Here is an 11,166-nt window from a genome sequence, read left to right as displayed (position 1 = left end):
CAATCTGTGGCTGCTACATTGTTTCCCTTCCGGGTCAATACGTTCTTGCAACGGAGTCTCGCCTTCTTCCAGAATGACCGACTTCCCGACCCGGGGAAAGAACTGTTAGGCCAGCCCATCCAAAGAACTCTGTCCTCGCTGCTTAGCGCCCTCACAGGTCGGGAGGGAGATTTACAACCAAGATTCATTATATTTCATCTCACTGACACTGCTAGGTGACATTAAAAGTTGCATACTGAGGGGGGTAAGGGGGGTTCCTGGTAAATGACGCATTTGTGAACTTCGCAGAGTCTTCTGGGAATTGAATTGTAGTTCTGAGTGGTGATGTCGTAGCGCTGTTATGAGCAGTTGCTGTAATGGTCGGTGCTGTAATGTCTGTTGCGGTAATGTCGTAGCGCTGTTATGGGAAGTTGCTGTAATGGCCGGTGCGGTGATGTCTGCATGGTCTTGGACTCGTGGTGATGTCATGATATGCACCAGGAGAACTGTCGCTTCCTCTCTCCTGACCTTCGAGGAAGGAGGGAAGCAGTGGTATAGGCAGGAAAGCATATAAAGACGCTTTGGGCCATTCATGCACTAAGGCGTCAATGCCTAGTGAACTTCCACAGCTGTGGTGGGAGAACCACAGGGGGCAATGGGTCATCTCTGCCATGGCAAAGAGGTCGACCTGGGCTTCCCCGAAGCGTTCCCGAATGCACTGCACCACCTGAGGGTGCAGTCGCCATTCTGATGGGTGAGGATCCTCCCTGGAGAGGAGGTCCGCCACCCAGTTTACCACTCCGGTAACCACAGCCCGGAGAGACAGGAGGTGCCTCTGTGCCCAAATCAGCAGCCGAAAGGCTATGCAGTGTAACCCCAGGGACCGAAGCCATCCTTGCTGGTTCATGTACGCAACTACTGACATGTTGTCCGTGCGGACAAGGACATGTTTGTTGCAGAGCACAGGGAGAACATTTTGCAGCGTGAAGTGGACTGCTCTCAGTTCTAGCGCATTTATGTGCAGGGATGCCCAGCCACCCGACCAGGATCCACGGACTCCTCTGCATGCCTAGACTGCCCCCCAACCTGAGTTGGATGCATCTGTCGGCACCACTTGACAGTTGTAAATGACTCCCATCCAGTGTAGCATTTTCCAGCACAGATGAGACACTGTCGCTTTTGGTGTGTAGCCGAAAGGCATTGAGCCACGCTTGAAGTGAAGTAACGCCAGTTGAATGACTGAGGACACTGCGGCCATCAAACCCAGTAGTTTCTGGCACAACGCTAATTGCACTGTGGACCCTGGTTGAAACAGGGCCAGGCAGTTGCAAATAACAGTTAGCCTGTCATCCGACAGGTAGGCTCGCATTGTAAGGGAATCTAGCCGGAGACCCAAATAGACCGTACTCTGCACCGGTGTTAATTGGCTTTTTGCATCGTTGAGGGTGACCCAGTGATGTTCCGTCACAATCGCTGTGTGGGCCACTTATCCTTCCTGGGACTGGGAACAAATCAGCCAGTCGTCCAGGTAATTCATCACCCTGATCCCTTACAGCCGCTAGGATGGCATCCATGCACTTTGAAAATGTGTGGAGGGCTAAGGAGAGGCCGAATGGCAGCATGGAGAACTCGAAGACACTCCCTGAAAGGCGAAGCGGAGATATTTCCTGTGCACTGGACCGATAGGAACGTGAAAATACGTGTCCTTCAGGTTCACTGTTGTAAACCAGTCACCGGCCTGACAGACTGGAGGATGTGGCGATGTGTGACCATCTGGAACCTCCTCTCCCTCAAGAACCCGTTGAGGTGTCTCAGGTCTAGGATGGGGCGAAGGCCGTCATCCTTTTTTGACACCAAGAAATACCTTGAGTAGAACCCCTCTATTAGAGAGGTGTGTTCTACGAGACGGATGGCTTGTTTTTTGAAGTAGTGTTTCTACCTCTTGTTTGAGGGCCAAGACCTGGAGAGGGCCGTTCACGGATGTGACCATGATCCCTCGAAAGGGAGGAGGTCTCGAGTGGAATTGCAGTGCATAGCCAGTGTGTACGGGGGCAAGCACCCAGGAGTCTGAGGTGCAACTGCGCAGTAGTGCAGATGGTGTTGTGCGAATGGGTGGGTCTAAGGCCGCAAGCCTTCAGGGCTTCTGCTGGGGCTGCTGAGGCTGTGGCAGAGGCTGCCAGTGGTGGTTCTTCTGGAACTGTCTACCTGGGCGCTTGTGCACTGGTGCCCCACATCCAATGTATCCCCGTTCTTGCTGATGGCCCCTTGTGTTCGCTGCTGCAGAGGCCTGGAGGCGGTGCCTCAGGTTGTCCCGTTGTGCCACAGGGATCGGGATAGTCCGGGTTACCATGGTAACTGCCGGACGCCATCACCTTCCCTTTCCCTGTGCCGAGGCATGGGAGGGGAGCATCGCAGCCACCTGCTGGGACGCTTCTCATTCTATGAGAGCGTTGTAAGATTTCCTCTGTCGCTGGTCCAAAGGTGTGGCCAACGGAGATAGGCGCATCTAGTAATGCTGACTTGTCCGCATCTGGGACCCTCGTCTGAGACAGCCAAAGCTGTCTGCATGCCACCACCAAGCCCGTCAGGCTTCTACCCTTAGAAGCCTGATATCTGCAATAAGGTGCCCGAAACTGCCCATAGCTCTGAAGCAAGCGGCTCGGGAAGGGTAACAGAACGCAACATGTCATCCAGGTAGGCAGTCAAGAGGCCTCCTGTGTTTGAAGGTGTGTCACCCGTGCTTAAGCGGCATAGGTCTTTTTCAGGTGGGCTTCCATGATCCTGCATTGGCCGTTTGGGCATACAGGATCCTTAGATAGACCTCCCACAAGGGGGGCTCGCACTAGGGCCGCTATAGTGGAGTCCACCGGAGGGAACTGTGCAAACCCCTACTGCCTCTGCTCCCTTCATGGAGACAAGTGCGGCTGCGCTCTTGAACACATTGGGCGCTAAAGCCGGGTGTTGCCAAGAGGATTTTACCTCCTCCAGCAAGTCTGGGAACGCCAGAAAAGGCTGGGGGGTCGAAGTCTGCACTGGTCTGAAAACTCGGCAATATCCCTCGCCTGGTCTGCATTTTTAGCTCTTTTTCCTCCCCTCGAGGGAGATCTAGAGCGATTGCGGTGGCTCTGGAGCATCGACGGAGCCAAAGCACCAAGGCGTCGAGGCTGTGTAACACCGAGGCACTGAAAAAACCCAGAGGGGATCTGGGTGAAGCATCGAAGCAGAGTCGGCAAATTCGAGGCACCGAGGCTATGGACCACGAGGGGCCCGAGAGCTTCGACATACCGAGGCTATGGAGCGCAGGGGCCACTCAGGGCACAATGCGCAGAGTTTAAAGCATTGAGGGCGTCGAAGCACCTAGATGAGGAATCCTCGAGGCATCATGGGCGTTGAAGCACCAGGGTACCGAGGCTCTGGGACAGTGTGTCACCAAAAGTGCCGCCGCACAAGCTCAAAAAGCCTTGAGGCATCTAAGTGCCGAGGCGTGTAGCTCTCGAGGCACCGCGGATGCCAAAGCAATGAGGCACCGAGGCTATAGAGCACCAGAGCATGAAGCCACCGATGTCGGGAAGCACTTGAACACCGAGGGCACCGAGGCGTCGAGGCTTTGGTGCACTGAGGGCGCCGAGACACTGAGGCTCTGAAGCACCGAGAGCACCAAGTATCAAGGACAAAGCACCAAGGTACTGGGCTGTGTGTCTTTGTCTGGGCTGGTTGCAGTAACACAACCAGGGACAGCGCGTAGCTTGCAACGGTGTGGAGCCTTTAGACAATTGTAGTGCGGTCACACGACCAGTGCAGTGTGAAGCTTGCAGTGGAGTGGAGCACCCAAGATGGCGTCCGGAGCATGCAATCAATGCAGCGTGTAGCTTACAGCGGGGTAGTACAGTCACGGACCTGGAGAAGGGGGAAAAACAGACAGAAGAAAAGAAAACACACTGCTTTATGGGTGAGTGGTGATGCGCGCAGACAGCTCAACACTAAGGCTAAGGCCCAAAGGAGGAAGTGTATGGTTGTCGTTTATTTATTTATTTTTAAACTGCAATGCAGTAAAAAACAGTCACTCGACAGCAAACTGGAGTTTTTTTTTTTTTTACTGTAACAGTAAAATCAATATTAATCGGTGACCTGTAGGGGCGCTAGGCTACACACACCGAGTGGGTGTACTGAGGTCGCCCAGAGCCCTCGAGTCAACAGCGGCTGCAGAGCAAGGCTGGACTCACTGGAGGGTCGTATTCTCCCTTCTCTCTTTTTTTATTTTTATTTTTTTACAGCTTTCAGTAGCAGTTTCTGATTCTGGTGAAGTGGCAAGCCTACTTCTAGCAATTAATTGCAAGGGAACTCACAAAAACTCAAAGCAGCTCTAAAGAGTCAATCACAACTGGAAAAGAGTTTGAGTAGTACTCACCCACATTGCCTACCTGTCTGTGAAAGGCAAAAGAGACCGATGTGTCCGCGCAGTGACTATTTATTACCTCGGTAAGGTGGGACTGAGGACGTCACTCCGTGGACTGACAAGAAGGCATATCCCAAAAGTATCATTGGCGGTCATCTTTGAATTGAAAGGGAACCTACCTTTATGAAGCCAAGTTAGTTTTATACCTCTAAAATAGCTACTTTGATTTAATTTTAACTATCAAAACGCTTCAAAATCTGTGTTTTCATTTCAAAATGTAATCTTCAAAATAGGCTTCAAACTGCAAGTTAGCACTGAATAATATATACCGAGCATCAAAATAAACTTATCAGTATTATAACACACTTATTTTAAAAAAAGGTATATAAAGGATGGACATTGACAAAATGTTTTTGGTTTCTTTTTAACCACTCGATAATTTATTCTTGACCATGACACGCTTGAGTGATTATGACTGAAGCATATGCACGTAATCACCTAATTAGTGAGACAGTTGATTGGACACTCGATATGGAGTGATTTCAGCTGTTGAATTGCAAGCTTGAATAACAGCAATAAAGAAAATCATTAAAAAAAAATAATAATAATAATATGCCGCGTCTGTCAAGAGAGCAGCGCATTCGTGCAATCGGCATGTTGGAGGCTGGACTAGGGCAGCGTACTGTGGCTCCCCGTCTTGGTTGCTCACAGCAATTTCAAACCTGGCGAGACGGTATAACCAGACACACTCTGTCAGTGACAGGTCACAACACCTGCCCAAGATCGACAGGTCATTTTGCAGCATCTTCATGATGTCAATTGTTAATCAGCACAATAAAAAGTCACTGCACCTTCTCTAAAACAGTCTGTCATTTTTCGATCACATCTAGTGAATTGTATCCAAATTTAAGAGATACGTTTCTTTTGATACTCAGTATACATTGAGGACGTCTGGTATTCTGTGTTTTCGTCGTGTTTAACTACTTTCCTTTTAAAATAACTATGAGCAGTGTTTAATATGTTTTGGTTTCTGAATTACTGAGAGATATGTTAATTGTGAAATTAATTCGTAAAAGACAGGCGAAAACCAGAAGCCCTAATGCAAGGTGTGTGTAACTCGACACGGAGGATAGAGAAAAGGTCTCTCGGAGAATATTAGAGGTAGTCCGTTTTTATTTATTTATTTATTAAAGAAAAATACCCTTCCAACTCAACGTACATTTAAAAAATCCAAAAGCAGCACAGATCTAAAGATCAGTCTATTAATTTTCCCGAGAAACACTGTACAATACTGCCTCCCCTGATCTTCCGCTCTGTCTTCAAGTTCTGTGCAGGCGCAGTTACCGAAAATACACGTCATACGGGGGGTGGGGGCACGATGCCACACAATGCATTGTGTGGCATCGTGCATTTAATGTTATAATGTAAACACTAAATTCAATTAATTTTATTTAGGCTACAAAAATTACATCAACGAGGCCGCTGCAAGTGTACAGTTACAGATCGTTAGACCTCGCTACAAACGTATTCATTCAAAGCGCGTCACAATTAACACTGACACTGCAGTTACGAGTCTGTGGTTTGGTCACTGCTACACACACCCCCTCCCCCCCCCTCCTCTCTTTCTCGTCGGTGTCTTTGCATAGTGTGATTGGATTATCGAGCTGCTTGACTTTTCCCCTTTAACCCGGTGATGCTGGCTGTTTCCTGCTCTCTTTCTGCTTTCACTAGAACACAGCTGAACACGGAGCGTCATCTAGGATTTCGCAGTGGTCTTATCAAAGGTAGAAAATCTGTCAAATATATCTACCCATCCATCCCACAGCAATGCGAAGGAAATCAAGGGTATTATTGTGTTTTGCCGTGCTGTGGGTCCTCGGCATCGCATATTACTTTTATTCGGGAACAGCGATGAACAGAAAGGTAAGATTTAATTTTGGTAACGATAATGTATTCCATAGAAGAAACTGAGCTCAGAGCTGTCAGAAATGGGAATGTACATCTAGTTTTTAACGAACCAAATCTTTGTTCTATTATCAATATGAATGTTTTTTTTTTTTTTTTTAATTATTATTATTACTGTAGTTTGTCAAATAAGATACCAATATATGTGTAGAACAATTTTGCTAAGCAGCCACGTACCATCTTAAGAGGAACTGAAACGGCGCTGGGGATTGGGGTGCTTTTTTTTCTTTCTTTCCAACCCTATGATTTCAAAGTATTTTATGTCATTGACAGAAACCTCTTGTATTAAGCATTTTTATGAATAGGTTAAAAGCTTAACACCGATCTCAAATGATGGTAGATTATACAATATGAATATTCTTATTGTCCGCTGTATATTTTGTAGTCGGTGTGGCAGATTTCGACAAACCCGACAGGTAAACTTGCTTATGATTTAATGTAAAAACATGTATCATCATGTTGTATTTTGTATTTTAACTATTTCAAGTATTACCCTGTTGTTCAGTCGCTGGCCAGTGTTTATTTTCCTGAACATTTGTCCCCGTATTATGAATAGGATGACGTGTTACTTAGTTGTTTGTTTTACTTATTTTTTACTATTGTAAATTGTGATTGTTAATCTGTACTTTTATTGCTGGAGAAATTAATCCACATGGGACGCTACATTATGGATAGTGTAAACATGACAAATTGCTGGCAAGGCACGATGTAATCTCATCCATTTGGGTCAGTTTCCGTGGAAAAAGAAAAAATGTCTCGCCTTTTTCTCACTCTATTTGGTAGTACTTTCGGGTTGTGAGTGTTTCCATGTTTTATTCTAGCCTGAGAAACTCTCCTTCCAAATGTAAATAACCTAATTAAACTACGGGACGGTATTTAAATATTTCTGTTTGAGTTGAGATTTGACCTGGCGCGACTGCTCATATCGTACAGCTTTTTAAAACTGGGTTTCCACTAACTTTTTAGGATGTGTTAAAGCACTGCAAGCAGCCTACAGTCTGCCTCATTTGGCCAACAAAAAATGTAATGAAAAAACTACGGGAAAGAAAACAAACGAGATAGCGTTACACAAATAAATAATAATAATAATAATAATAATAATAATTATAATAATAATAATGATAATAATAATAAAACATTCCATAATAAAGCGCTGTGTACTATCATTTTATTATTTGCATATATTATAAACCTATCCTCTCTCTCTCTTATATATACACATATACATACATACAGTACTGTGCAAAAGTTTTAGGCAGGTGTGAAAAAATGCTGTAAAGTAAGAATGCTTTCAAAAATAGACATGTTAATAGTTTATATTTATCAATTAACAAAATGCAAAGTGAGTGAACAGAAGAAAAATCTAGATCAAATCAATATTTGGTGTGACCACCCTTTGCCTTCAAAACAGCATCAATTCTTCTAGGTACACTTGCACACAGTTTTTGAAGGAACTCGGCAGGTAGGTTGGCCCAAACATCTTGGAGAACTAACCACAGTTCTTCTGTGGATTTAGGCAGCCTCAGTTGCTTCTCTCTCTTCATGTAATCCCAGACAGACTCGATGATGTTGAGATCAGGGCTCTGTGGGGTCCATACCATCACTTCCAGGACTCCTTGTTCTTCTTTACGCTGAAGATAGTTCTTAATGACTTTCGCTGTATGTTTGGGGTCGTTGTCATGCTGCAGAATAAATTTGAGACCAATCAGATGCCTCCCTGATGGTATTGCATGATGGATAAGTATCTGCCTGTACTTATCAGCATTGAGGAGACCATTAATTCTGACCAAATCCCCCAACTCCATTTGCAGAAATGCAGCCCCAAACTTGCAAGGAACCTCCACCATGCTTCACTGTTGCCTGCAGACACTCATTCGTGTAGTGCTCTCCAGCCCTTCGGCGAACAAACTGCCTCCTGCTACAGCCAAATATTTCAAATTTTGACTCATCAGTCCAGAGCACCTGCTGCCATTTTTCTGCACCCCAGTTCCTGTGTTTTCGTGCATAGTTGAGTTGCTTGGCCTTGTTTCCACGTCGGAGGTGTGGCTTTTTGGCCGCAAGTCTTCCATGAAGGCCACTTCTGACCAGACTTCTCCGGACAGTAGATGGGTGTACCAGGGTCCCACTGTTTTCTGCCAATTCTGAGCTGATGGCACTGCTGGACATCTTCCGATTGCGAAGGGAAGTAAGCATGATGTGTCTTTCATCTGCTGCAGTAAGTTTCCTTGGCCGACCACTGCGTCTACGGTCCTCAACGTTGCCCGTTTCTTTGTGCTTCTTCAAAAGAGCTTGGACAGCACATCTGGAAACCCCTGTCTGCCTTGAAATTTCTACCTGGGAGAGACCTTGCTGATGCAGTATAACTACCTTGTGTCTTGTTGCTGTGCTCAGTCTTGCCATGGTGTATGACTTTTGACAGTAAACTGTCTTCAGCAACCTCACCTTGTTAGCTGAGTTTGGCTGTTCCTCACCCAGTTTTATTCCTCCTACACAGCTGTTTCTGATTCAGTTAATGATTGTGTTTCAACCTACATATTGAATTGATGATCATTAGCACCTGTTTGGTATAATTGTTTAATCATCCACCTGACTATATGCCTACAAAATCCCTGACTTTGTGCAAGTATACCTAGAAGAATTGATGCTGTTTTGAAGGCAAAGGGTGGTCACACCAAATATGGATTTGATGTAGATTTTTCTTCTGTTTACTCACTTTGTATTTAGTTAATTGATAAATATAAACTATTAACATGTCTATTTTTGAAAGCATTCTTACTTTACAGCATTTTCACACCTGCCTAAAACTTTTGCACAGTACTGTGTATTTATATATATATATATATATATATATATATATATATATATATATATAATATACACACATACAATTTCTCAATCAATCAGTGGCGGCTGGTGGCCAAAAAATATTATTATTTATATATTTGGCAGACAGCTTTCTCCAAGGTGACTTGGAGGTGTTACAGGGCAGTACTGTACAGGGTTACAATGCAAGATGAATATTTAAATGCAGTAAGTGCAAAGAATACCACTAAAATACAATAGGATGCAACAATTTAGGATTGTAGTAGTGCAAGGATAGTGCATCATCTGAGAATCCAGTAACTTGGTGATTAGGTCAGGCAAAAGTTCAGTGAATAGTAAAAGGGTTGGATCAAAAGATCTGCAAGTGCAGTCTAAAAAGGGTTCACCACGATTCAGCTCTAGCCAACACTAATAAACTTAACTAACACACGCCAGCGTATGTTTAAAAATGCACTGTATACAAGATTGAATATAGCATTTAGATTCCAAGACCACGTTACTAACATACTTGGCATACACTATTTTCTAAACCGTTGTTAAGGCAGGAGAAAGGCAGGCACAAAATCAAGCACATCCTATCAACTTAATTTGCTAAACCTAAATAAATGACCAAAATAATTATATACCATTCTGTAGAGGCGAAAAGAGAAAGTTTGCCTGTGCTGAGGAAAATATGGGCATATGGGCGCTCAGTGTCTTTTGGGAATAGTTTCCAATCAGCAGAAATGCAGAGGAAAATAACAACTCCGGTAATCCACGCATGTCAACAACGCTGGCTTCGCTTTTTAACTTTGGGACTAAACAGTCAAGGCATTTTCCATGCTATGGAGCAGTGATGCAGTTTATTTTTTGTTTACTGTCCCAGATGTTTTTTAAATTTCCCAACTGTTATTGGAGTTTTTTTTGTGGTCAATTAAATGGACAGTGGACACGTTCTCTCCCAAACATTCTAGGCATAAATAACAGTCGCTCAGTGTCCGGATTCAACTCTTATTTTTATTTATTTATTTTTTAAACTGTATGGTTTTGAGGCTTGCATTTGTCAGTTGAAATAATAAAAAAAGTAACAACTCCCTTTACTACATTATAACATAATGGGGTGCTCTTGTAAGGATCTTAACAGTGGTGGATCTAAATTTGATTGAATCACCTAATAGTTCAGCACACAAAGAATAATGATGGGGTCAGTATGGCCCCCCGCAACCAAATGTTTATTTTGCACTTTAGCACATTAATTGTATTTGATAAGAGCCTAGGGTGTGATGCAGTATTGTACTGGCATTTACAGTGACTGTCCTTTGTCTTGTATACAATGTGACATGCATAAAGTTGCAGCCATTTGAAACATTTTTTGCACATTTCAGAATTGCAGTGCTTTTTGAACTCGTGGTACAAATACAGGACTTCTGTTTTATAAGCCTCTTCATTGATTTATATCTGTTGTTGAGTGGAATGTTTGATGCAGTAACTTCATGCAGCTAAGCATAAATTCAGAGGTAAAATTGTAGGAGCGAAGAAGTAGAACAGGCAAAGCTTTACATCCATGACATCCTACTGGCTACTAATTGGCTTTTTACCTGACTGTCCAATTTGTTTGAATTACATTGGTTTTAACTCCATAAAGCTTTTTGGCTGCTCCTCCTCCTCATTGTACTACCTATTCTTGAAATGTATTTTCGTTTACAACTATAAGTCGCCCTGGATAAGGGCGTCTGCTAAGAAATAAATAATAATAATAATAATATAGTAGCAGGGCGGTATGAATGGTGTGGTCTCCATTTTCCTTTGTTGACATGTGTGATGTTTCCGTATACTGACAAGAAGAAACACCTATAAATCTAATACTGTCAACATGGACTTTCAAAGTAAACATTTTTTTTAAATGGGTTAGGTATTTTTAAACCTGTGTGGTTCACTGTGCCTTTAACACTGGGTACTTGATGCGTGTAGGGGTAGCACTGAATAGTGACCAGTTATATTTTGGACAAATATAATTGCACATA

The 11,166-nt window shown here is 44.0% G+C and overlaps 1 protein-coding gene across 1 annotated transcript in view; it reads left to right on the top strand.

Moving 5' to 3' along the window:
* Nucleotides 1-6,050: 6,050 nt before the first annotated feature.
* The window catches only part of LOC117402755 (polypeptide N-acetylgalactosaminyltransferase 2), a 120,695-nt gene continuing 115,579 nt past the window's right edge, over nt 6,051-11,166 (top strand). Inside the window, exon 1 of the mRNA XM_034004192.2 lies at nt 6,051-6,298. Coding sequence (XP_033860083.1) covers nt 6,203-6,298 — 96 coding nt within the window. The 5' untranslated portion in view covers nt 6,051-6,202. The remainder of the gene's footprint in view (nt 6,299-11,166) is intronic.

Source organism: Acipenser ruthenus, chromosome 5 (genome assembly GCF_902713425.1).
Source record: "Acipenser ruthenus chromosome 5, fAciRut3.2 maternal haplotype, whole genome shotgun sequence".
Classification (NCBI taxonomy): Eukaryota; Metazoa; Chordata; class Actinopteri; order Acipenseriformes; family Acipenseridae; genus Acipenser; species Acipenser ruthenus.
The sequence above is the reverse complement of the archived record's forward strand: the minus strand, read 5'-3'. Positions and strand labels throughout refer to the sequence as shown.